We start from the raw sequence: 27,878 nt of genomic DNA, 5'->3' as shown, positions 1-27,878 counted from the left end.
TCGATCTCCTGACCTCGTGATCTGCCCACCTCGGCCTTCCAAAGTGCTGGGATTACAGGCGTGAGCCACCGCGCCTGGCCTCATTTTATTCTTTGGAGCTTCGTCTGTGAGGTTGCCTTCATTTTTGTTCTTTGTCTAGATTCTCTAATAGGTAAGGTAGTTCTCCACCTACCCCATCCCCAAAGTAAGCAAGGTGTGTGTCTTCAAAAACAGTCAGTTCCACTGAGCAGCAAGTCTCCTGACTTCCTAGCCCTGCACAGTCTGTCAAGAGCAACAGGACGACACAATGGGTTTGGGGGTTCATGTGTCAAAAGGGATTTTGTTCCAGAGGTGCGATGTACGGCATGATGTTTTCCTGTTACCACTTTGGGGACACAATCTCTTGGCAACTAAACCTGTAAACTCAGATTAACTGAGCTCTTTCCCTTCTCCAAAGTTGGTTTTCCTGTCCTTGAATCTCGCTTTATAAACATTGCTGCTCCTGGAGTTGAGCTGGTTTTATGTGTTCATGATAAGTTAGGTTCAAAGCACCCACGTGCGGTGCCTTATCTATCCTGCCCGGCCTTTTCTCTAAGGAGTCCAAAGGATAAAGCCTGGCTATAAAATGCCGCAGCCAACCTGCTGGGCTGAGTGGAAGCTCTGGTGCAGGATGGTAAGTCAGGGCCCCATGTGGGCAGGGGATTGGGCAGGGGATTGGGCAGGGCTGGGGCAGCCCAGGCTACAAGAGGGGCATGGCCCAGAGGCAGGGAAGCCGCTACAGTGGAGCCCCTGAGTCCAGGATCCTAGCGTGCTGCTGTCTCCCTGTGCACTGGGAGGACTCAGCCTCAGGGTCCCCACCTCAAGGGAGAGGCCTGTGGGGCCCGGGGTTGCTGGGTGTCTGTTCCACTCACTGTCCGTGTGACCGAGGCTCCTGACTCGGCTGGGTCCTGCCCCTGCCAGCCTCACTGTGCGCGTGGGTCTGTGTGTGTCTGTTTCCTTCCATGTAGATGCTGCCCCCTTGGACCCTCGGCCTTCTCCTGCTGGCCACAGTCAGAGGTGAGGATGCTGTCACCATTCCTTTAGGGAGAAAGTGACATGCCTGGTGAGGCAGCTAGAGGTATATTAATAATTATTATCATGATTATGAAGAGCATTATCGTTACTTAGAGAAAACAATTGTGCCACTCAGAGAATGTTGACTCTCAGGCAGACACAGGACAATGTGCTGGACACGGGAGTATCTCTGGTAACCCTCCTCCTTGGCCCCCTTCTTCCTGCAAAGGCTTTTATGACTGGGATAAGTGGAGGGTGTGGTGTTCCCACTGGGTCCCAATGCCCTTGTCCCTGCCTGCAGACCAAAGCCATGTGGATGTGCCCCCTCCCAAGAAAGCCCAGTCTTGCCAGGCAAGCCTGCCTTTCTGCCATCATGCCCACATGTCCTCTTCTCAGAGTCACCATTTCTGTCTCTCCAATTTGTTCCCCTCACCTGGTTCTGTCCAGAGGAGATACAGATATTCAAGTTCTACTTATCCTAAAACACCAATCACCTCCCTTTCTTTTGGAGTCCCCTGAGCCCCAGCCTGCTGACTTCCCATCTGCCTACACCTTCACAGGCGTGCTTCCTCCGGGAGCCATTCCCTCTCTGTGGGGGCTGCCTCACCTCCTCTCCTGCCGGAATATCTCACTGCCCAATTTGGCCCCCCAAGCCCTGCTGTAGCAGACATGGTCTCCTTGGGTCCCTGTGGGGGCTTTCTTCTGCCTTGTGACCCTTCCCCCTTGTCTTCTCAACCCCGCCAGCCCACTCTTGGCCTCTCCTTCCAACCTGGCCATGATTTAAGACCGGGCTGCCGACAGCGGAGCTGGGGGTGGGTGCAACTGCTCCTCCAGCCATACAACCCCTCTTCATATCCTTTGCTGACCTGCAGCCTCCTCCTGCCCCAAATGTGGACATTCCCCAAGGCTCACGCCAGGCTCTCTCCTCATCTCTTTCCTCCTGGGGCCTTCCCTCTTGCCCAGCTTCTGGTCCTCCCCAGTTGCGGGAAACCCTATCAGGGCCAAGCCTCAAGCCTCACTCTCACTGCCCCCAGCCTCCTCAGGCTCTTCCGCTTCTCAGCCCCCTGTACTCGAGTCCCAAAAACACAGGACTGCCTGTGGAAGCACAGCGCTGCCCCTGCCACCACCACCTCCCCTCACCCTTACCAACTCACACCTTCCAACGCTTTCCTGCTCTCCACTTAAGAGAGCCCAAATGTCTTGCATTTGAGCCCGTTCATTTATCCAGCTACCTTTTCCCTGGGGCAAACATTGCTTGAGCCTCCTAGAGTCCACCTCCAAGCGTGCACCCTCTTTCTGGAATGAATTCAACGCCATCGGTATTGCTTCCGTTAGAGCTCCTCTCTTTCTGGACAGGGTTCATATCTCGTTTATCTTTGTGTCCCCTCAAGTTCGAGCTTCATTCCCGTTTAAACTTCTTGGGTTCAAATCCTGCCTCCACCACTAGCCGTGACCTCGGGTAGCTTACCTTGTCTCTCTGTGCCTTGGTTTCCTCAGCAGTAAAATGGAGATAATAATAAGTCCATATTTGTGTTTTCAGGCTTAAATGATATTATACCAGTAAAGTACTAACATGGTATCTGGCACATAGTAAACAAGTATTAACTATTATGAGTTTTTTTAATGATTCACCAATATTTGGTATCATCAGTACAGGAGTTGAGGAAGCATAAGAGAAAGGACCCATTATAATCCTTTGGGTTGAAATTATGTCACCTTTAGTGACCATATCCTGTGATCATGTTTATGTCATGGACACAGAAAGTACTCTCGGACTTAGATGTGGTTATTTGGATCATGGATTACATGTATTGAGTTTCTACCACACGTAGTGTGATACACAAATCATTCCTGTTCTTAAGAAACTTATCTTTTCAAAGCAAAAGGGAAAATATGAAACGGCAGAGAATCATTTGAAAAAATATGCATAAAAGAATGACTTGAAGACATGTGCATTGGTGTGGGCACGGCCTATGCTGTATGCAGTAGAGATGGGAAAACAAAGTAGCAACTCTGTGCTACAGAGTTTGTAGGCACTTGATACTCACTACTGGATGCTTACATGTAAAGGGCCAGCTGCAAGTTTCCTGAAAGAGGTAGTTTTAAGGCAGCAGTTTGTATTAGGTTGGTGCAAAAATAACTGCAAAAAACATTGCTTTCAATGGCAAAAACCGCAGTTACTTTTGCACCAACCTATACATCAGCAATGCCCGAATTTGCCTAATGGTAAGGGGCACTTACTGAATATGTGTTTCTAGGACCCCACCCCAGACCCTCTGAATCAGAATCTCTGAGGGAGGGACTTATGAATGTGTAGATGCAATACACCTATTCCCCACACTGTCCCCTGTCCCCACCCGCCCTTCCCACCCCGCCATGCTGCAGCCCCCAGGTGATTCTTATCGTCCCAGAAGTTTGGGAAATGTTGATGGCAAAGATAAAGACCAGCACTGGCCTTAGCCAAACCGAGGCTCTGTCCTGCAGAGTTTTCCTGTATGGATATGACATTGCTTCTTTCCAGAAGTTCATACATGTCCTGTTTGTGGCTCACCCTAGGAAAAGAGATCTGCTATGGACAACTTGGCTGCTTTTCTGATGAAAAACCATGGGCAGGAATCCTTCAGCGACCTACAAAATTACTTCCCTGGTCCCCCGAGGACATCGACACTCGCTTTCTTCTGTACACAAATGAAAATCCAAACGACTTCCAAGTAAGAGTGGGCATGTAAACGCTGCATGGTGGGTATATTTGGGCTGCCACAGTGGAGTCTTTGCATGGCTGTCTAGGGCATAAGTCACTGCCTTGGAATTTTCTAGAAATTGGATTCTAGACATAGAATCCAATGCGTAGCTCTCAGAATCATAAATGCCTGAGTATCTGATGAAATCTACTGATGCCTAACCAAGAAACTTACACATTCACACACACTGGTGCAGAGAATTTCAGTGGCTACCCCAGCATAAATGCCGTTTCCTGGGAGGAAGGGACTATGAGTAGCATCTATGGAGAAGCCCAGGCCTGGTGTAGCCACTGGAAAGTTATCTCGTTTCTACACAGGAGAGTGGAGGGAGAGAAGCCTTTTGGGCATTGGGGGTGGGGGCAGGTGTAAATCCTTCCTGAAGAGCTAGAAGACAGGTAGGGGAGAGGGGACATGTAACCACAATAGAGAAAAGATGGGGTCCTCTGGAGCAACCTCCAGTTTGCAGCAGGTCTGCCCAGCAGAAGCAGATCAGACTTGCTCCAGGGTGTCAGAAGTGACCAGGAGACAGTTTCAAGGAAGACATTGCTGAGAATCCAGCAGCTCACAGCTCTGGTCCCTGACAGAGTTTAGGGAGCCAGGTGTCTGTCTCTAGGTTTCTGAGGTCGCCTACTGTGGGACTCTATGTGACAGCCCAGCTTTCTTACTGCTGCCAGCCCAGAGTCAGCCTGGACATGGTTACTGTGCTATTTTTATTTTGTGATCCTTCTTCTGGTGTCTTGTCTGTGAGGGTTGGTGGAAGGGTGTCCGAGCAGCCCATGGTAATTTAGAAGTGCGTTCCAAAGTCTCACAGCTCCACTGAACTGAATTTGCCTCCAGGCTTAAGCTTCTGGTCCAGGGGTTCCTCACCTTTCCTGTGCCAGGAACCTCTTTCACCACCTGGGAGAAGCCTAAAGACCCGTTCTTAGGTCATTGGGTTTTTTTGTTTTGTTGTTGCTGTTTTTTTTGTTTTTTTGTTTTTTGTTTTTTTTTTTAGAGACAGAGTCTTGCTCTGTCGCCCAGGCTGGAGTGCAGTAGCGTGATCTCGGCTCACTGTAAGCTCTGCCTTCTGGGTTCATGCCATTCTCCCGCCTCAGCCTCCTGAGTAGCTGAGACTACAGGCGCCCGCCACTGTGCCTGGCTAATTTTACTTTTGCATTTTCAGTAGAGGCGGGATTTCACTGTGTTAACCAGGATGATCTCGATCTCCTGATCTTGTGATCTGCCCGCCTCAGCCTCTGAAAGTGCTGGGATTACAGGCGTGAGCGACCACGCCTGGCCAGGTCAATGTTTTTAAATGCAAAAATAAAACATACTGGATTACAAAAAAAATGGATTATACTGAAAAATAATTGGCCGGGCGCGGTGGCTCAAGCCTGTAATCCCAGCACTTTGGGAGGCCGAGACGGGCAGATCACGAGGTGAGGAGATCGAGACCATCCTGGCTAACACGATGAAACCCCATCTCTACTAAAAAATAATACAAAAATCTAGCCAGGCGAGGTGGCGGATGCCTGTAGTCCCAGCTACTCAGGAGGCTGAGGCAGGAGAATGGCGTAAACCCGGGAGGCGGAGCTTGCAGTGAGCTGAGATCCGGCCACTGCGCTCCAGCCTGGGCAACAGAGCTAGACTCCGTCAAAAAAAAAAAAAAAAAAAAAAAAAATTACCAAAACATTTAAACATATAAATACGTGATATATTCATACATGTGCTTTTTATATCTCACTAAATAACAAGATCTAGCGGTTGGCCTAATAACTACTATAATTTAAAATATTTATGAGTACAAATGATATTTTTAGATACCTGCAATAATTATATTATGACCTGAAAATACCTGTGACTGCTACATGGGACAGAGTCACAGGTGTTGCTAATACCACTGTGGTTTATTGTCTAGTTTTGTGATTAACTGAAATACTAGATATGGATTAAGGATTAATTAAATCAGAGGGTCCGTGAACTTGGACTTTCTGATTTCTATCCACAACCCCAGGTCAGGAGCTCCTTCTAGTCCGACCCAACTTCGTGGGCGTTGAAGCTATGATACCAGTTCTGAAACTGGCTCTAATAGGCTTGTGGCTTGGAAAGGCCAACACTCAAATTAATCTTTTTAAATTAAACCAGCTAATCACTGGCACAGAACCAGACACCATTGAGGCTTCAAACTTCCAACTGGACCGCAAGACACGCTTCATCATCCATGGCTTCTTAGACCAGGGGGAGGACAGCTGGCCGTCGGACATGTGCAAGGTGGGGCCCCACCACTTGGCTACTCCCTGGTGAGACCAGCACCCAACACACAGATTCAAACACTGCACCCCCAGTTTCCCTTAGACCAGGAAAGGAAATACTTCAGAGAGAGATGGGTCCTTTTTAACACCACCGAGTAAAGCCCAGTTCCCAAGGGCATCCATTGCTAAAATCTCCCTACCTACCAATTTCTAGCCAACAATCTCCTATGAGGCTGAAGACACCCAGAGTTCAGTCAAAAAGTCTCGAGGTAGAGACTGCAGCAAACTACTGGGCATTTATCCTTGATGACGTATGCAAAACCCCTTTGTGATGTTAAAAAACACTTAAATTTTACCCTCTAAAGCACCGCTATCCAATAGAATGTTCTGCAGTGATGATGGTGTTCTATATATGCACTGTCCAAATCAGAAGCCACTGGCCATGTGTGTTATTCAGCACTTGAAATGTGCCTGGTGCAACCGAGGAGATGAATTTGACATGTAATTGAGTAGTAGTCTGTTCACATCTGACTTAGTAAGTGGTCTTTTTAACCTGGTTGTGTTCCTAATGATGTGTGAGACCTTAGACACATCACTTACCCATTCTGGGGTTCAGTTTTCATATCTGTTAAGTGGGTATTAGCATGTCAGTCCATAGCACTGCAGTGAGGGTGCCGTCATGGCAGGTATAGGAATATTGAAACTCTGGCATGGGCTAGGCGTTTGACAGATGTGAATGCCTGTCTGTGGGGTATGCAACTGGGGGCTGTTTATAAATTGATTTCTCTCCCTTGTTTGTCTTCCCCAGAAAATGTTTGAAGTGGAGAAGGTGAACTGCATCTGTGTGGACTGGAGGCACGGGTCCCACACAATGTACACCCAAGCCGTGCAAAACATTCGGGTCGTGGGGGCGGAGACAGCTGTCTTAATACAAACACTGTCGGTAAAACCCTGCCTGGGCCCTGTCCTGTGGGTAGGGGTCAGAGAGAGGGGAAGGGAGGCACCACGTGGCGCGGAGAGGCAGCCTGGGGACCCGTGGGCATGGGTAGGAGCCAGTAGCCAGTAGCCCAGGTTGTAATCAAGAAGGACCATTCCCAAGATGAAGACCCTTCCTCTTTGCCTGCTGTCCTGAAGACACTTTGCCCTATCACTGTCTAGCTATGGGACCTGAGGCAAACTGAGCCTCGGTTTCCACTTTTGAAATACAGCTTCCTTGCAGGCTGTTCTGCAGGGGTCAGAGAGCAGTCTGGGCTGCCCAGCAGCTCCCAGTGCAGAAGATGAGTTTTCATCCTCGGCCAAGCCACGAGGGAAGGCCCTGGACCTTTCTGCAGGATCTATGGGGCGGGGCGGGGCAGAGATAGGGCCCACTCTACCCGCGCTCTCCCAGACAGGCCATACCCCACGCAGGGACGAGGGAAGAGAGCTGGGGGTGGGGCGGTCCGGGGCGGCAGGCCGTGTGCCTCGCCCGCCCAGGTGGCCTGCAGTTGGCGTGGTGGCCGCTGGTCAGCACTGTTGCCCTGCGCACGAGCCGGCCCGCGGGACTCTCAGGCTGCAGATGGCGAGGGGTCGCCCTGCCCCAGGCGGCGTGCTCAAGCCGTGGGGGTCGAGTTTCGAGCCCGGATCCTGCCCCTATCCCTGGCAGGGCCCGGCGCCCGGCTCTCCGACCAGCGGGTCCTCACACGGTGCTGTGTTCCTGACGCGCTATCCCTCCGCAGACGCAGCTGGGGTACAGCCCTGAGGACGTGCATCTCATTGGCCACAGCCTGGGCGCCCACACGGCCGCGGAGGCGGGCAGGAGGCTGGGGGGCCGCGTGGGCAGAATCACAGGTAGGGGTGGCGGGGCTCCGGGCGGCCCCCGGGTGTGCACGGGGAAGGGCACCCCTGCTGGTCTTCCCAAGGGCGCCCCTGCTGGTCCTCCTGGGTACCGATTTTTTGTGATGACCGGTCTTAAATTTAAAAATAATTTTCCATAATGTGTATTAGAAAATAGATCATTAAAAATAAAAATGCATTCATTTTTTTCACACCTGTAATCCCAGCACTTTCGTAGGCTGAGGCGGGAGAATCGCTTGAGGCCAGGAGTTCGAGACCAATTTGGCAACATGGTGAAACCTTGTCTCTACAAAAAAGTTTTAAAGTTAGCCAGGCGTGATGGCTATCGCCTGTAGTCCCAGCTACTCGAGAGGCCCAGGTGGGAGCACCGCTTGAGCCTACGTGTTCCAGGCTGCAGGGAGCTGTGATAGCCCCACTGCACTCCACCCTGGGTAATAGAAGGAGACTGTATCTCAGAAAAAGAAAGAAAAGAGAAAGAAAGGAGGAAAGAAAAGAAGGCAAGGAGGAAAGGAAAGAAAGAAAGGAGGAAAGAAAGAAAGGAGGGAGAGAAGGAAGGAAGGGAAGGAAGGAAGGAAGGAAGGAAGGAAGGAAGGAAGGAAGGAAGAAGGAGAAAGAGAGAAAGAAGGAAAGAAAGAAAGAAAGAGAGAGAGAAAGAGAAAAGAAAAGAAGCGAGGCTGGGCGCAGTGGTTCACGCCTGTAATCCCAGCACTTAGGGAAGCCAAGGCGGGTGGATTATGAGGTCAGGAGATCGAGACCATCCTGGCTAACAAGGTGAAACCCCGTCTCTACTAAAAATACAAAAAATTAGCCTAGCATGGTGGGGGGCACCTGTAGTTTCAGCTACTCCAGAGGCTGAGGCAGGAGAATGGCATGAACCCGGGAGGCGGAGCTTGCAGTGAGCCGAGACTGTGCCACTGCACTCCAGCCTGGGCTACAGAGTGAGATCTCAAAGAAAAGAGAAAGATTTAACTAGCACATTAAATCCATGACTTAAGGACTATTATTTTCAGAGTATGGCAAAGTAAAAGAAAAAATGTGAGATGGTTTTAAAAATTCATCAGTTCTACATAATTGTTTGAATGTCTTTACTGTGCCAGGCAAAGACAGAAAATGCAAATGCACACTGAGACCCACCATACAGAAGGTGCTCAGTAAATATTGAATGGATGAATGAAGCACTAAACTGAATGCATACAAGGCAAAGACACAAATAACTATTTATTTTGTGCAGCCAAATCAGTGTGTAACTTCTCTAAACGGTTCACATCAACATTTAATGAACGTCCCTTTGCCCAAGGCACTGGGTGAAGGATGAGGGGGTATTGGTTTGTGTTTATGTAGAATTTTGCAGTTTGCAAAGTCCCTTCTCTTACATCTTTTCATGAGGGTTTCACAACAACCCTCTAAGGTAGGTGGTTGTCATTATTCCTACTTTTCCGGTAAGGACACAGAAGCTCAGAGAGGACAGACATTTGACCTGCAGCAGAACTAGGGCAAGAATACAGGCCTCCTCCTCCCATGCTCTGTTTCTCTCTGAAGATGACCTGGGCACAGCCCCTGCCACAGGAAATCCACTGTCTAGTCCAGGAGGCAGACAACTAAGTAGGCAAATAAAAATCAAAGCAGCTTGCAAAATAATACAATGTGGATGGAATGGGCTGAGAAAGGAGAGGGGTTAGATTTTCCATTTAACCATGAGGAGGTGGTGTGTGAGCTGGGTTTGGAGGAGAAAGATTTAGATAAAGGAGGAATGTGGGAAAGGGCACAGCAGGCTGGAGAATGGCATGAGTCACACAAAGGAGTAGATGCCTGCAACTGGGTAAGGCCTGGGGTCCTGCAGTCTCTGAGAGCAGTGGTCAAATGGTAATGTGTGAGGATAAAAAGAAAAAGGGAAAGGAAGGGTGTACGGAGGCTACCCAGATCCTTCACGGAGCCAGGCACTGGGGATTTCTGAATGTTCATCCACAGGCAATGACCCCATTCCCAGCCTTTCTGTCCCAGACTCTCTCTCCCAGGCAGACCAAGAGCTGCAGACCCAACCCCCAGAACCATAGCTGCTGAAGTAGGAGCTCAGTCTACCAGTACTGGGTTTAAATCCCAGTTCTTAGAGTTCAGCCTGCCTACCTTCTCTCTTTCAGGGCTGGATCCAGCAGAGCCTTGCTTCCAGGGTGCGCCTGAGGAGGTTCGGTTGGACCCATCTGACGCCATGTTTGTGGATGTGATTCACACAGATTCTGCTCCCATAGTTCCTTCCCTAGGTGAGTTCCTCAATCCCATCTCCTGCTGACCTGTGCTACAGCTAATGACATTGGGTCCAGATATCCCCTCTCACACACACATACACAGACAGCAGGGGAGGCCATTTGAAATAGCTACAGGAATGGCTTGGGCACCAACCCGTCAAAATGGGTAGCAGTCCCAAATAAATAGCTAGTACAATGCCAGTGGAATCAGCCTGCAGTCCTGGGTTAAACAAAAACCCTTCTGTAGTCTATGAAAGGTTATCAATCAATCTTCAAACTCTGCATCCTTCCCCAATCTGCCAGTAACTAATGTGGCGGAAGTATTTATTCTTAAAACTTGACCTGTACTTGCAAAATACGAAGTTAATTTTTGAATATTTTTCTTACTTCTTCAGTCAAAGCTTTGGTTACACTTTGTTTTGTTGGAGACTTTATCCCTTTATTTAATTCTTCTAAAATCAGTGTTCTTTTTTCAATATTTTCTTACATAGCCACTCATGAAACTTGCCAATAAAGGGTATGTTTTTGATGATGATGATGATGTTATCACTTACTTAGTGTTTACTATGTGCTACACTGAACATTTTGCATACATTAGCTCATTAATTCTGCAACACTCTAAAAAGTGGGCTTTATTATCACCATTTCATGGCTGAGGAACTGAGGCTCAATTAGGTTAAGTAATTGTCCCAGATCACAAAATCTGTAAGTAAAACCAGGATTTGATCATGGGTTCGTGCGCTTTGAAAGCCAAAGATCCTAGCCATATGCTATGGCTCACAATATAACATTATGTAGTCTCCACATAACAATATAATGTAGACATCAAAATTTTAAAATGAGTAAAGTAATACAAATTGCACCAGTCTTGATATGTCTACTGGTGCATAATGGTACTAGGGCATATCAATATGATCCAGGACTTTCTGAGACCCACAGATACACATCTGTGTCTCACTTACCCAGAGCCCAGCCCCCGCCCCCATTTCACTTCCTCTGCCCTCTCCTTCCTCCTCATCTTGCCAAGCACCCATCTCTGAGAACTTTCTACAGAGCTAGAGGCAGTGGTAGCTCTGATGAAGGAAGAATTTGCCAAAAAGGGTCTTGCTCTGTCCACAACCTAACTTTGGGACCACTCACCTCACTGCTTATCTCTGCTTCAAATGTTTTAGGTTTTGGAATGAGCCAAAAGGTGGGCCATCTGGATTTCTTTCCAAATGGAGGAGAGGAAATGCCCGGGTGTCAGAAAAATATGCTTTCAACCGTTATTGATATCGATGGAATATGGGAAGGTATGTAAATTAAAGAAGTAAGACAGTAATTGCTCTGTTTGGGGAGAAAGCCGAATGTATGGGCTGGCCTTCATAATGCTGCCATTTGCCACCGTTTATGGAGTGTTGTGAAAATGTGCCAGGCGTTTTCACAATACTGATGTGAGATGGTTACTCTGATTTTGCAGATCCAAAAACTGAGGATCAGAAAAATTATATAACTCAATTGGGCGTGGTGGCTCATGCCTATAATCCCAGCACTTTGGGAGGCTGAGGCAGGCGGATCACTTGAGGTCAGGAGTTCGAAGACAACCTGGCCAACATAGTGAAACCCCATCTCTACTAAAAATATAAAAATTAGTTGAACGTGATGGCATGGACCTGTAGTCCTAGCTACTCAGGAGGCTAAGACATGAGAGTCACTTGAACCCAGGAGGTGGAGGTTGCGGTGAGCCGAGATAGCACCACTGCACCAGCCTGGGTGACAGAGTGAGACTGTCTCAAAAAAAAAAAAAAAAAAAATTACATAGCTCATCCAAGACCACTCTATATCTAAGCCCAGTTTCTAACTATAAAGCCCTGATCTCATGCCCCAGCCTGTGTATCTGCCTGTTGTCAGGATCCTGGGATAGCAGCTTGGCTGACATGTTGGCTCTGGCTTTGACCACCCATCCTACCCGCAGCACTTGCTCCTTGAAGAACTGCAGGGCATAGGCCAAGATTTGAAGGCCTTGACTTGCTTGTCTTGCTTGCTGGTTGCTGTTGTTAGGTGCTAGAAATGGAAGGGGACTTCGCTGAGAAGACAAAGGAGGGATGTGCTCTTTGGGTTTGGGGTGCACGTGTAGGAGGGGGGACCTGGAGGTCTGGGAGACCCGTGGTGGCTGTTGGCCAGCTGTGTACATTTCTGTTCATCTGAGAGAGCAGGGCCCATGCCCCGCCATTAGGTGACCTCATTGCCCCATCTGATTTGCTGCCCCTTGCTCTGGCCTTTTTTGATTCCTGTTTCTCCTCCCCTGACACCAGGCTTCACTCTCCTCTCTGAAAAGGGAGGTTTTGGGCCTGTCATCATTTTACTCTTTATTTTTCTGAGCTAGGAGTTCCCCAAGGCCGAGGACTGTGTTTTGCACATTTCAGACACTCCAGTACCCTGCTCAGGGCCTTGTCCAAAGCGGGCACGAAATGTACTTTTATATTGAGTTGAGTAGCTTTGTGTGGCATTTTAATATTCCATGTGCTTAATGTCAAAGAGTAGAGTCGACAAAGCGACCGCCAGCATCCACCAGCACATAAACGGAGCTTTTGTCCCCTCAGGTAACTCCTGGGGAGATGTGACCATTCCAGGCTCCCTGAAAGTGCACCAGAGTCACAATAATAGCTGCCGCCTCCCACAAACGATGAGCAGGGCACACATAATAGGAACGAGCCCAGGTTTAATTAGAGAGGCAATTTCGAGTGAACCAGCCCATGAGCACTGGAGTGTTTCTATTGTGTCAAGCTCCGAATCACCCAGGCACTGGGCACTGAGGAATAATTAAATCCACTTTCTCCTCCATTATGGGGTCCCAGGGCAGCAATTTTGGATGAAAGAAACAATTAAGTTTGAAACAGGTGCTGTTGTCGGGTGATGAGCGCTGACGTGGGCACAGGGAACCTGGCTTCAGCTGGAAGTCACTGGGTCGAGGGCCGGGAGCCGTGGACAACGAAGCCATCTTGGGCACAAAGGGAAGTGTTCCTTTCTCAGTGGTGGCGATAAAGCCCCGCAGACCCCCCAGGAGTGGTCCACAAGTGTGCCAGGGTCACTGTGCATTTCTCCATGGGAAGTTTTCTACCAAGGAGCCAGAGAAATGAAAAAAAACACCTTTCCATACTTTTTTGAAAGAAAAGGATGATAAATAAAATGCAATGAGAGACTGGCCAGAGGTCGTGGCCACCTTGCCGTCACCGCTTTTACCTTGTGCCTTGCATAGCAGAGAGGAAGAATCAAAAAGCCTGGTTGATGGGGAAGGCCTGCCCAGTGTGTCCGGGGTCCTCACAGAGATAGGATGTGGTCTGCAGCAGCATTGGATGGGCTGGCACGGTAACTGTTTTCAAGATGGGGATGTGCTGCCTCCACTCATGCATATGAGGGTTTTCACGTATAAGTGGAGGTACTGGCTTCTTATGAAAAATCGGAGGACCCAGCGATCTGGGGCTTTGAACATGTAACACCTGGCTAGACTGTGCAGGGTTAGAGGGGCCCTTTTTATAGCTATTGCTATCTTCTCTTAGTCTCTCTCTCTATATATACGTATATATATTATATATATACACATATATATATTATATATATACACACTATATATATTATAGTGTACGTGTGTATATATACTATAGAGAGTGTGTGTGTATGTGTGTGTATATATATACCCTCTCTATGTCTCTCTCCTCTGTCTCTGCATTTCTCTTCTCTCTTTCTGCCTCTCCTCTGTCTCTATCCTCTCTCTCTGTCTTTCTGAATCTCTCTTTCTCATCCTATCTCTTTTTGTATCTTTTTTTCTCTCTCCATTTCTCTCTGTCTCTGTCTCTGTCTCTCCCCCTCCGCCAACTCTGTGTCCCTCTCTGACTCTCTGTCTCTCTCTCGCCTACACCAACTCTCTGTCTCTCTCGGACTCTCTCTCTTTCTCTCCCCCTCAACTCTCTCTGTCTCTCTCTCTGATTCTCTGTCTCTGTCTCTCTCTCTTCCCTTACCAACTCTCTCTCTCCCCCCACCGACTGTCTCTCTCTCTCCCCCCACCAACTGTCTCTCTGATTCTCTCTTACTCTCTCTCTCCCCCCACCGACTCTCTGTCTCTCTCTGACTCTCTCTCTCTCTCTCTCCCCAACCAACTGCCTCTGTCTGCCTCTCTCTCCCTCTCTGTCACTTTGTGTGTCTCTCTCTCCCCTACCACCCCACCCTACTCCCAGCCCCCAGCCCTTCTCATTCATTTGTGTTACGTGCCTGGCCCCTGGAAGAATGGACAAAGGTGCTTGTCAGGACGTGTCACTCCTCCACAGTCACCTAGCTCTGAGTAGGTCCCTCCTCAGCAAATGTCCCAAGATATTCAGGAGCCGACACCCATCGGTGAAATGTGCAGGTGATTCCTCCTTAGTCAGAATGGATTGTTCACGCTTAAAAGTGAAGGCCTCCTTTGAGCATCCAGGGTCTTTGTTTTTCAGGAATTAGTAACTTTGCAGCTTGCAATCACCTGCGAAGCTTCGAGTATTACTCAAGCAGCATCCTCAACCCCGATGGCTTCCTGGGCTATCCCTGTGCCTCCTACAATGAGTTTCAGGAGGTAGGTTACCCCAGGAGGCCGAGGAAGATGTTGGTGGCTCTGTTTGGGGTGTTTTTGTGGTCCTGTGGCTTAGAACAGAACAAAGAGATGTAACTCTGCAACTAATGAAAGGAGGTAATAGAAATTCTGTGCCTCACAAAGCCATCTTCCCCCGGGCAGCAGGCTGGGCTGGAGGGGAAAGGCACAGACCTGACTGTGGTGGGCCCTTACTAGGGTCCCCAGTTGTTCATTTAGAAAAATTTCCAATTTACAAAGAAGGTGAAAGAAGACTAATGATGAATACTGTACACCTATCACTTAGATGCACCAATTGCTAACATTTTATATGTGTGTATGTATACTTTTTTCTAAATTATGTGAAAGTAAATTAAAGACATTATGACATGTTACTTATAAAAACTTTAGCCTCCATCTCTTAAAAACAAGATCCTTCTCCTATAGAATAATATTCAAGAAATGTATCTTTGATACACTAATATTTTCTAATATATAGTACATATTCAAGCTTCTCCAGTTATCCAAATAATGCCCTCTAGAGCTATGTCTGTTTGCCTGCCTTCTTTCTTTCTTTCCCTTGTTCTGTTTTTTTTTTTTTTTCTTGCATTGCAATTATTTTGTTGTCTCTTTAGTCTCTTTTAATCAAGAACAGCTTCCCATTTTTTCTTGGTCTTTGAAGACTTGCCACTTACGAGGATTTCAGACCAGGTACTTGGCAGAATATCCCACTCTCTGAAATTGTTTGATTTTTTTAGGGGGTGCTTCAATGGGTAGTAGCAGGTCCTTCTCAGTGTATTAAAACTAAAGACATTCATTTAATTTTCATTCATTATTTGATGACTTAAACTTTAATTACTTGGTTAAGATGTTTAAACTCACATTTTGTCCTTCAAAACTAATTTTAACCTTGACATTCTTGGGTTGAACTGAGATCAAAAGGACATCATATTTGATCTCCAAGGTCTGTGAGTGTTCAGTGAGAAGCCTTCACTGTGCTAGTTCTTGCTGGGTCATGGATAGCAACGTGGCCTCTAGTACTTGTCTTATTTCTTCCAAATCACAAAATAGCTCTACACACCATGCATTTTGGATGTGGCATGAGGCCAAAGAGCAGATGACAATGACACTGTGGCATAAAGCAATCAAATCCGTGATTCGAAGACAGCAAATTGCCTCCTCTGGGCCTAATTAAAGAACTATCATTTGAGAAACAACAAATAAGAATCAACAAGTCTGGAGAAATAATTCACATTAAAGTGAAAATGGTCCTGGATCTTCCCTTCCTCACTTCTTTTGAAATAACTTGTTATCTCTCCCATTTACTTCTCCCTAAATATATTGTATTGCATTCCCCATTCATGTTTTAATTTTACTGCTTCCTGGATATGACTTGTTTTCTCAACTATACTCCAAGTTTTCAAGGCACTTATTTGGATACTCTGCAGGGCCTAGCACTGTTCTATGCACAATTCCAAGGATGGAAGCATGGATGCATGGGTGCATGGGTAGACAGATGCAGGAATGCATGGGTCAGTGGATAAGTAGGATAATGGATGACTCATCGATGCATGGATGCATGGGTAGATAGATGCAGTAATGCATGAGTCAGTGGATAGAAGGGAGAATGGATGGACACATGGATGCATGGGTGCATGGGTAGATAGATGCAGAAATGGATGGATTAGTGGATAGGTATGAGAATGGATGAATGGGTAGATGAAAGGATGGATAGGGGATGGATGGGTAGGTGGATGGTTGTATAGGTAAATGAAAGGTGGATGGTTGGGTGGGTGATGGGTAGATAGGTAGATAGACATAGGAAGGAAGATGAATTGACTGATTAAATGAGTGAGTCAAAGGTCTACCACTAACAGACACATTATGGTTTTTTTTCCACTAGAATAACTGTTTCCCTTGTCCAGCTGAAGGATGCCCCAAAATGGGGCACTATGCTGACCAATTTGAGGGGAAAACCAGTGCTGTGGAACAAACCTTTTTCCTGAACACAGGAGAGAGTGGTAACTTTACTAGTAAGTTTCCATTTTACTCACTTCAAATTCTGGCAAATAATTTTAAAAAGTGTGCCAGCCTTATTAGTCAGTATCCTTGGTAACGATGGATAGAAACTTAACTACAACAAGCTTAAGTTGTAATGAAAGGACAGTGAAATGGAATTTGTGTTGGGTCTCACCCCTCTAACCAATACTCCTGCCCAGCAGAGAAAAGTATAATGATTGGCCCAGGCTGGGTCACATGTTCACCCACCCCTGGTGCAGGAAGGATGCATCTATTAACAGAAGAGGGCAACGTGAAAGTCACTGTAAGTCAAGAAGTCACTGCAGTCATGACTATTATATTGGTCCTCCTACATACACACACACACACACACACACACACACACTTTGTGGTGATGTCATTTTGCCCTGCTTCTTATTTTAAAAGTACAAGACAGTAAAATCATCAAGACTCATTTACTATGAATAATATCATATAATGGCTGGAAAGAAGAGCAGTTATTTTCTAAGGGAGTTTCAAATTTAAAAATTTATATAAGCACCTTACAAAACACTTTTCACTTACAGTATTTCCTGTAATCCTCAAAATATTTATCATAAAAGATAACAGTTTGGCTGTATCTATAAAATTTTGTATGCACATTCCTTTAACCCAGTAACTTCACTTCTCAGAATGTACCATAAAGAAATACTTGCATGTGTGCATAAGATGATGTGTTCAAGCATGCTTGCTCTTTGTTTTTAAGAGCAAAAGATTGAGGGGAAAATCTAAATGTCCACCACTTGGTAAATGACTAAATACTATAGATTAAATACTACATGTAACCATTAAAAAGAAGGTTATACTTCTGCATACTGAAGAGAGAAAACCTCTAAGGTGTATTAAGTAAGAAGGCAAGTGACAAAACAACATGCAATATACCCAGTGTCTTCATTTTTCAGACTGCTGTAATGTAGTACCATAGACTGGGTGGCTTGTAAATAGTAGAAATGTATTTCTCACAGTTCTGGAGGATGGAAATCCAAGACCATGGTGCCAGCACGATCAGGTTCTGGTGCACATTGCTGTCTTCTTGTTGTATACTCCCACGTGGTGGAAAAAGGACAAGAGAGCTCTCTGGGGTCTCTTTTATGAGGTTACTGATCCCATTCATGTGGGCTCTTACCCCCATGAATTCAGTCCATTGTACCATGTATCAGCCAAAATACACATGTGCAGTATCAGCTGCCCTTCATTCATCAAGAGCACATACCTTGCTGTGTTCATAAGGGACTGTGCTGAACCATAATATTTACTGACCCCTGAGTTCCTCGCTCCCGCCTAGAACCTTACCCGCTTAATTCCTGGGCCCCAGGAATTCAATTAAGTCACAATCCTTTTACCTCTTACCCCTGGAGGATTCACAGCTTGGAACAATAATGTTTTCATACATCATTTTTTCAATAAGATGAGTTCATTAAATGGGTTGTATTTCTTTGGACAGGTTGGAGATATAAGGTATCAGTCACACTTTCTGGAAAAGAGAACGTGAATGGGTACATCAGGATTGCTTTGTATGGAAGTAATGGAAACTCAAAACAATATGAGATTTTCAAGTAAGTTCACTAGTAATGTGAAATGATCATACTTTCCATAATAGATTATTCAAAATCGACTGAGTATAAAGTGCTTTATAGATCTAGGCATCTATTATACAGAACCATTGAATCCTAGGATATGAGCTGGAAGAAAGTTTCAGTGTCTAGTTCAATCATCCCGTTTTACATATGAGAAGAGTGAGGCCCAGAGAGAGGGAACTCACTATTTAAAATGAGTCATGTGCTAACTCCTTTTGGAATGTCAGTCATCTGACTAGATTGTTTTTTTCTTTTTTTGTTATTTTATTTTAGATTCATGGGGTACATGTGCAGATTCATTACATGGGTATATTGTATAATGGTGAGGTCTGGACTTCTCGTGAACCTATTACCCAAACGGTGAACATTGCACCCAATGGATAAATTTTTAACCCTTATCCCCATCCCAACCTCTCTCCTTTTGGAGTTCCCAGTGTCTATTCTTTCCAGCTTTATGTCCATGTGTACCCATTGTTTATAAGTGAGAGCATGCAGTATTTGATTTTCTGTTTCTGAGTTATTTTGCTGAAGATAATGGCCTTCAGCTTCATCCATGTAGCTACAAAGGACATGATTTCATTCTTTTTATGTCTGCATAGTATTTTATGTTGTCTATATGCCAAATTTTATTTATCCAATCAACCACTGATGGACACTTATGTTGATTCCATGACTTTGCTATTGTGAATATTGCTGTGATCAACATACAAGTGCAGGATTTTTCTGATAAACTATTCCTTTTCCTTTGGGTAGGTACCCAGTAGTGCAATTGCTGGGTCAAAATGAAGTTATGTTTTTCTATCAAGTTATTTGAGAAATCTTCATACTGTTTTCCATAGGGGTTGAACTAATTGACATCCATACCAACAGTGTGTAAGCATTCCCTTTTCTCCATATCCTTGCCAACATCTGTTATTTTTTCGACTTTTTAATAATAGTCATTCTGACTGGTATGAGATAGTATCTCACTGTGGTTTTAATTTGCATTTCTCTAATGATTAGTGATGTTGAGAGTTTTTTTATTTGTTTGCTTGAGGCTTGTATGTCTTTTGAGAAGTTCTTTGCCCACTTTTTAATGGGGTTATTAGTTTTTTTCTTGTTGATTTAAGTTCCTTGTAGATTCTGGATATTAATCTTTTGTCAGATGCGTAGTTTGTAATATTTTCTCCCATTCTATAGTTTGTCTGTATACTCCATTGATTGCTTCTTTTAATGTGCAGAAACTATTTAGTTTAATTCAGTCACATTTGTCTATTCTTGTTTTTGCTGCATTTGCTTTGAGGTCTTAGTCATAACTTCTTTTTTTTTTTCTGTTTTTCTTTTTCTTTTCTTTTCTTTTTTTTTTTTGAAATGGAGTTTCACTCTTGTTGCCCAGGCTGGAGTGCAATGGCGAGATCTCGGATCTCGGCTCACTACAACCTTCACCTCCTGGGTACAAACGATTCTCCTGCCTCAACCTCCGATGTAACTGGGGTTACAGGAGCCCGCCACCACACCTGGCTAATTTTTTTGCATTTTTAGTAGAGATGGGGTTTCACCATGTTGGCCAGGCTGGTCTCAAACTCCTTTCCTCAGGTGATCCACCTGCCTCACCTAGGCCAATGTACAGGAGTTTTATGCTATGTTTTTTTCTAGAAGTTTTATAGTTTCGGGTCTCATATTTAAGTCTTTCACCCATCTTGAGTTAATTTTTGTATATGGTGAAGAATAGGGGTCCAGTTTTATTCTTCTGCCTATGGCTAGCCAGTTATCCTAGCACCATTTATTGATTAGGTTTATTCAATAACCCTTTCCTCGTTGTTTATTCTTGTTGACTTTGTCAAAGATCAGTTAGCTGTAGATATGTGGCTTTATTTCTGGGTTCTCTATTCTGTTCCAATGGTATATGATATATGTGTCTATTTTTGTACCAGTACCATGCTGTTTTAGTTAGTGCCCCCTTGTAGTAGAGTTATTCACCTCCTTGGCTAAATGTTATTCCGCTAGGCTATATTCTTGTTGTTTAGATGGCCATTGTATATGAGATTGAATTCTTGATTTGGTTCTCAGATATGAGCAATTTTTGGATTGTACTAATTCTGTAAACGCAACTGGCATTGTTAATCTGATAGCAATTAATGTTGGTTATTCTGGAACTTTACTAAAGTGATTTTTCAGGCCTAGCAGACTTTTAGGGGAATTGTTAGGATTTTCTAGGTATAAAATCATGTCATCAGTAAACAGAGATAAGTAGACTTTCTCTTTTCCAATTGGTTGCCTTTTATTTCTTTCTCTTGCCTGATTGCTCTGGCTAGGACTTACAGTACTGTGTTGAATAGGAGTAATGAGAGTGGACATCCTTGTCTAGTCCCAGTTCTTAGGGTGAATGCTTTCAACTTTTCTCCATTCGATATAGTGTTAGCTGTGGGATTGTCATATATGGCTTTTATTATTTTGAGGTATGTTTCTTTGATGTCTAGTTAGTTGAGGGCTTTTTATCATGAAGGGACATTAAATTTTATTAAAAGCTTTTTCTGCATCTATTGAGATTATTATATGTTTTTCGTTTTTGATTCTGTTTATATGTTGAATCACATTTGTTGATTTGCATATGTAGAACCATCCTTGCATTCCTGGAAGAAAACCCACTTGATTGTGATGAATTACCTTTTTAACTTGCTGTTGGATTTGGTTTGCTAGCATTTTGTTGGGGATTTTTGTGTCTGTGTTCATCAGGGATATTGCCTATAGTTTCCTTTCTGACTTGGGTTTTGCAAATATCAAAATCTCTTCAGGCAAGGCACATCTGTATGGCATATAACCAACACACACCCCATCCTCACACACATAGGTACACACATGAAGCCTGTGGCCATCTCATCCATGTTGTGTAGCCTCAGCATCTGGCCTTTGCTGGGCATATGAGGTGCTTGGTAAATATGTGTTAGATGAATGCATAACCTGTGCAATAAAGTTAGGTTCTGTTTTTGCACTAACTTTTACATAAAAATGTTTGTGTTGAATTAAATGTCCTTGACAAATTCCTGTAATACACATGAGATGCTAACAAATGGCATCTGCTGAACCACATGCATCTTTAAACATAAGACATTGCCCCAAATGGTCCTGTAGCAAACTTTAGACCATTAATATGCCACCCCAAATATTTGACTTAGCTGTAGATAAAAACTAAAACAGTGGAAATCTGGAGTCCAATATTTTTAAAAGGTGTGTTCTGCACAAATACTTTTATGTTATGGCAGCCCCTGGATGTGTATGAAGTCATTCGAGGTGTTTGCAGAAAACCAACAACAGTAACTATTGTTTAGAGAAGTGATAGATTGCGATCATCTTATGTATTCATATATCCAGCTGATATAACATTTTATGTCCATATTTTCAGAGGATCCCTCAAACCAGATGCAAGTCACATGCATGCTATTGATGTGGATCTCAATGTTGGCAAAATACAGAAAGTTAAGTTCCTCTGGAACAACCATGGGATAAATCTATTCAAGCCCAAACTGGGGGCTTCCCATATCACAGTGCAAAGTGGTGAAGATGGGACTGAGTACGTATTTTTTATTGCATCTAAGTTTGGTTATTTATATTTACATATTGATCTATCTGTCTATGCATTCGTTCATCCAATTGCCCACCTACTCATCTATGTACCCATCTACTCATCCATTCACCTACCCATCTATCCATTTCTCTATCCTTTTAATCACTTAACCACTTACCCATTCACTTATTCCTCTACCCATCCACCCAGACACCTATCTCATCATTCTTCTGGCCCTCCAGCCATTCTTTGATCCTCCCATCCATCCATTCATCTTCCCAGGTGTTCATCTCAACTCTCCATCCATCCATCTGATTTACTTTGAAAAACCAAAATTGTTTTCCTTAGGCAAAATTCAACTTGGCAGGGGCAAGGCATGTAGGCACAGATAGGCACAGATTCAAGAAACGGGCAAATATGAATGACTGTTTTGTCTCAAACAATAAGGAAAGCACTTGGGAAGTACATAGGGGAAATCTCTGAGTTAATTCCAGTTGATGTACAGTTATTAATGTAAACAGGTTTGTTTGGAGACTATAGCATTAGAGGGATACACACTGTGTTGAGAATCTGGCTCATAATGACAAGTTCTTCCATTCTGAGAGAATAGAATCCTACTTAGTAGGCATTGGGAGAGAACATAACTGTTTTTAAAATATGGAAAGAACGACACCTCAAAAGAGGATAATTAAAAAACAATGGGATAATAGAGAATAAAGGAAACATAAATGTCGACTCTCAACTGCTCTCATTTTAAGATGAGGAAGTAAGATTTGGAAAGTCAAGTAACTTGTCTAAGGTCATGTCGGGACTCTAAAGGGAAAAATACTGGACTTCAGAATGTTTTCAAAACGCACACCAAGACTTTGCTCAGCTGCATGACTTAACTTTGCTGGCTGTAAAAGTGGCAGTAATCCCAATTGCTCAGTGTATTATTGGAAGGATCAGATGTCACAGTCAACGGGCCGTCACTTTGTGTACAGTAGACCCCCTTACCTGTGGGGATGGGTGATATGCTCCAAGACCCCAGTTGGATGCCTGAAACCTCAGATAGTACCAAATCCTACATATACTATGGGGTTTTTTTCCTATTTATACATACTATATGAATAGGAAATATGCTGGACAAAAGGACAATTCATGTCCTGGGTGGGACAGAGCTGAACAGAGCAAGATTTTATCATGCTACTCAGAATGATGTGTAATTTAAGACTTACGAATTGTTTGTTTCTAAACTTTCCCATTTCCTATTATGGGACCTCAGTTGACCATGGGTAACTGAAACCATGGAAAGCAAAACTGCAGATAATGGGGGGCTACTATACTCAGTTGTGAGGCACAACAAGGACTGGGACCCAGGTCTTCTGACAGCCCATCCAGGGTTCTTTCCACTGTGCCCATCAATTCAGCCAGCTGGATATGAAACTGAGAAGTCCATATGGTCTGGCAGTGCAATGCAATGTGAAAATGTCTGGATTTCTCAGTATTTAAGTGGGGGTGGAGTTCCTGTTTTAAGTACAGTATAGAACACATGCTGTATAATCCAAACACCAGAGTTCCCAACCCACATGAGGGCTCTCTCATCAAGAAGCTACATTCTGAAGCTAAACCTGGAGGGAAGGCCAGCTTGGCCACACTGTTCCCCTTGCATCAAAGACACCTGCAAGAGAAGGAAGAGGCCGGAAGTGGCCAGCTTCTCATGCTTGGTGCTTGCTCCAACCTGACTTGGTTAGTTTCTCAGGATTAATAACCCTCCAGGATCTTTTGTATTTTTAAGAAATTTTATTGAAGCATAATTCCCATAAAACACAATTCACCCATTTAAAGTGTGCAATTTAATGGCTTTTAGAATATTCACAGAGTTGTGCAACTATCACCACAATGTTAGAATATTTTCATCACCCTAAAAAGAAACCCCTTACCTGTTAGCCATCATCTCTCAATCCGCACATCCCTTTTCCTCCGCCCTAGGCATCCACTAATTTACTCTGTGTCTCTGTAGTTTTTCTTATTCTGGACATTTCATGTAAATAGAGTCATACAGTGTATAGTCCTTCATGACTGGCTTCCTTCATTTAGCATAATGTTTTCAAGGTTCATTCATGTAGCATGTATCAGTACTTCATTCTTTTTTATTGCCAAATAATATTCTATTATATGAGCATGCCACATTTTATTTATTCATTTATCAGTTGGTCATTTGGGTTGTCTCTACTTGGGGGCTATTATGAATAATGCTGCTTTGAAATTAGGTACAAGATTTTGTTTTCATCCTCTTGGGTATATACCTAGGAGTGGAACTGCTTGGCCGTATGATAACTCTGTTTAACCTTTAGAGGAACTGCCAAACTGTTTCCAAAGTGGCTGCCACATTTTTCATTCCCAGAGCAGTGGTAATGAGGGGCCCTCTCTGACCTTAATTTGACAGAGAAAGTCCCTCTGAGCTGGCTGGGGCACTATTGGTCCCTGGAACTCATTGCTAGACCCAAAGAGGCAGTCCCATCAGAGACCCCTCGGTTTTGCAGTTTGCAAAGCTTCAGTTTGACATGGCTGATTCACTTGCCACCCATTCGGAGCTCACCCGGGGAGAGGGGTGCTCTTTGAGCAGGTTTAGTTAGTAAGAATTACTCGGACTCTGCCTGGCAAAGCAGAACTTTTAGGTCAAGGGGAGCTGAATGCAGGGGGTTGCCCGAATGCTGTTTACTCATCTGAAGTCACATTTCCACAAGCAAAAGAGCCTCGTGCTGACAATGTTTTCCTCCACAGGTTTAACTTTTGCAGCAGTGACACTGTGGAAGAAAACGTTTTGCAATCTCTTTACCCTTGTTAAAAACATGGTGCGGCTATTGCGGTAATAAAATTCTTAATGCACTCAGTTTGAGGGTGAGCTGTTAGTTTGACATTCTCTACTTTCTGGGTTCACGTTTCAAAAATGATTTGGGGGACTGGAGCCAAGTTTGCCACAGGTGACACCTGGAACTTCTCACCCACTTACCTCTGCCATCGTCTCTCTCTTTCCAGGCACTTTAGGTGGCCTTTCTAATGGATTTTATTTCCTTAGACAATGGACTTTTGTCCTATTTGTAAAGGTCATTGTTGCTGTCACTTGCTGCCCACCCAGCCTTTAACATCATAGGGGCACAAGGTAGACACCACATAAGAATTCAGAAAATACAAAGAGAAGAAAAGTAAAAAAAGGAGAATGAAATAAAACATCCCAAGATATTGCCGCATTTTGTGGCAGGTGTAATTCCAAACTCTGATGATTCTGGTTAAAATCCACCTGCAGCATGGAAAAAGCAGGGCTTTAAAAAAAAATTAATGCATGCACATGTTACAAAATTCAAATGATACAGAAAAGTATTCTTACAAAAGGTGAATCTCCTTCCCCCTTGCCTTCAAGTCTCTCAGTTCTTCCCAGAGACAACTTGGGTTTTTTCAAGAAATAGTCCACATATACTTATGGATATATCTATTTTACACACTCAATCCTGCCACACCCTTTTTGTCCAAGCCCAGATGACAGAATAGTATACACACTGTTCCACATCTTGCATTTTTCACTAACAATAAGTTGCATATTAGTCTCTAATGGTACAGAAAGAGTTTCTCCATTGTTCATACAGCTTCGTAGATTCCACTGAGAGATGTACATGGTATGTATGGTTGGACTATTTTCTATTATAAATATTCATGCAATTAACATCCTTTCATGATATCTTCTACATTATATAGCTGATAAATAAATATTTGGAATGTGTTTATTTTGACAAATATTGCCAAATTGCTGTCTATAGCGATTGTATCAATTTATTCAATGAACAACATAGTAGGTTGAACCATATGCAATTGCACCAATTGCACTTTTAAAGGCCAGAAAAGCCAAATGTTGGCAATTTCATGTGATTCATTCTAATATGAGAGCGTTTCACACTCTCGCCAACATGAGTATTGTGAAATTTTTTGCCAATTTGATAGGGGAAAGTGTTTTTCCTTACATTATAATTTGCTTTATTTTATTATGAATGAGGTTTCAGTATTTAATGGGCTCTTTGTATTTTTTCTTCTGTGAATTATCCAAATTCTTTGCCAATTTTAGGCATCTTTTTAATACAATTTTTACTTTAAACAGCTCTTTAATATTAGGAAAACTAGAATATTCCATCATATGCAAATATTTTGCTCAATCTATCCTCTGCCCAGGGAGGAAAAAGAACGCCAACAGGAGGGGCTGAGACAGCCACTCACAGGGCCTGGACCTGTCTGCCCTGTGCCCAGCTCATACTTAGAGGGTTCTGCAGGTCCCCATCACCCCAGTGGCTTCCCAGAGGGCTCCAACCACCTGAACTCACACTGGTCAGAGACAGGTGAGGTAGCCAGGCTTGGGTTTTCATGTCTCTTTCCTGTGCGTGATACTGGTCACCAGCCTGTGTGGTCTGTTTTTTGAGGCTATGCCCAGATTTGAGGGGCCAAGGACCTCCTCACCCAAGCTGCGGGGGCCTGTGCAGAGCACAGCCGTGGAAGCCTGACCTCCTGACCATGCACCACCTCCCATTTGTCCCCAGCAGAACTGCCTGGGGACCCCAGACAGTAAATGGGCTGGTGCCAGGTAGAGGGTGTTGCTTTCAGGGCCTGGGAGTAGTGCTGTAGGGTGCACCTGTTGTACCAGGGTGGGGTTACTCACTGTTCAATTCTTAGAATCCTGAAATGGCTTCATCTAGCAGTTTGAGAAAATGGCATCATGACAGCAGTGGCTGTTGCATCAGGAGAATTGCAGGTAATTCTTCCTTCCACTGAGATTTGGAGAATGGGAGTAAAGGAACTCTGTCTTCCCTTTAAGGGGAGGCCTCTAATACAAACAGAACTGGAGTCCTTGAGTTCCATATCTTGGGATTTTTTTTGTTTCCTTCTTCTTTTTGGCTTTTCTTTTCTTTGTATTTTCTGAATTGTTTTTCTTAAAACCCTTTACAGCATTTATTTGTTTTCATTTTTTATTTTTTTGAAGATGGAGTCTTGCTCTGTCACCTTGGCTGGAGTGCTGTGGCGCGATCTTGGCTCACTGCATGCAACCTCCGCCTCCTGGGTTCATGCGATTCTCCTGCCTCTCAGCTTTCTGAGTAGGCATCCACCACCATGCCCAGCTAATTTTTTAATTTTTAGTAGAGACGGATTTCACCATGTTGGCCAGGCTGGTCTTGAACTCCTGACCTCAAGTGATCCACCCACCTCAGCCTCCCAAACTCCTGGGATTACAGGTGTGAGCCACGGCGCCCGGCCTCTATACAGCATTTAAAATCTTAGCCTGGTGCAATGAAATAGGTCCTGTCTGAGACCTACTAGATGTTTTAGATCTCAATAAAACTACAAACTATAGACGTTATCAGCCCTGGCCGTGTATTAGAATTACTGTGAAGCTTTAAAAGAAACCTGTAATCTCAGCTACTCAGGAGGCTGAGGCGAGAGGATCACTTGAAGCCAGGAATCTGAGACCAGCCTGGGCAACAGAATGAGGCCCCATCTCTTAAAAAAGAAAGGAAACAAAAACAAAAGACAGTCCCATGTACAGGATACATCCTAGACCAACCACAATTTTGGGGTGAGTCGCCAGTATTTTTAAAGCTCCCTGGATGATTTATAGCCACAGTTCAGAACCACCATGTGTGATCCCCTGTAAGAGCTGGTAATGACACTTTCTATCTTTACTCATATAAATCCCTATAGTGTGATATAGGGCCTAATTGCTCAGCTCTGCAGTAAAGCTGAGCTGGCCTTGCATTCATTGCAGCTTCATTTCCTTTTAACTGGACTCCCTGCTTAACTTCTTTGACCTCAACACTTACTGGAGAATAATAGTAGCCCTGCCACACAGGGTGGCTAGTAGAATTATATAAGATAAATGCAAAGCACTTAGGGCAGTGCTTGGCACATAATAAACAGTCATTAAATGAAGAAGGTTGGGGGGCTGAGATGGCTGGATCACCTGAGGTCAGGAGTTCGAGACCTGGGCAAGATGGTGAAACCCCGTCTCTACTAAAAATAC

The 27,878-nt window shown here is 44.4% G+C and overlaps 1 protein-coding gene across 1 annotated transcript; it reads left to right on the top strand.

Moving 5' to 3' along the window:
• The first annotated feature begins 13 nt into the window (after positions 1-13).
• LOC101010994 (pancreatic lipase-related protein 2) lies at positions 14-24,712 on the top strand. Its single transcript, XM_021943724.2, has 12 exons — positions 14-1,035; positions 3,589-3,743; positions 5,898-6,023; positions 6,813-6,947; positions 7,720-7,831; positions 9,976-10,095; positions 11,253-11,372; positions 14,547-14,665; positions 16,563-16,692; positions 18,162-18,273; positions 21,677-21,844; positions 24,605-24,712. The coding sequence occupies exons 1-12, from the start codon at positions 987-989 to the stop codon at positions 24,666-24,668; spliced, it is 1,410 nt and encodes a 469-aa protein (XP_021799416.2). The 5' UTR covers positions 14-986; the 3' UTR covers positions 24,669-24,712.
• The last annotated feature ends 3,166 nt before the right edge of the window (positions 24,713-27,878 follow it).

This window comes from Papio anubis, chromosome 11 (genome assembly GCF_008728515.1).
Source record: "Papio anubis isolate 15944 chromosome 11, Panubis1.0, whole genome shotgun sequence".
Lineage (NCBI taxonomy): Eukaryota > Metazoa > Chordata > Mammalia > Primates > Cercopithecidae > Papio > Papio anubis.
This window is presented reverse-complemented; position numbering and strand designations above follow the sequence as displayed.

Bases quoted from the DNA above. Each gene is read 5' to 3' on its own strand.
- LOC101010994 (XM_021943724.2), top strand. From the start codon at position 987: ATGCTGCCCCCTTGGACCCTCGGCCTTCTCCTGCTGGCCACAGTCAGA. The intron at 7,832-9,975 runs GTAGGGGTGGCG...TCTCTCTTTCAG, and splicing joins CCGCGTGGGCAGAATCACAG to GGCTGGATCCAGCAGAGCCT. The intron at 10,096-11,252 runs GTGAGTTCCTCA...CAAATGTTTTAG, and splicing joins TCCCATAGTTCCTTCCCTAG to GTTTTGGAATGAGCCAAAAG.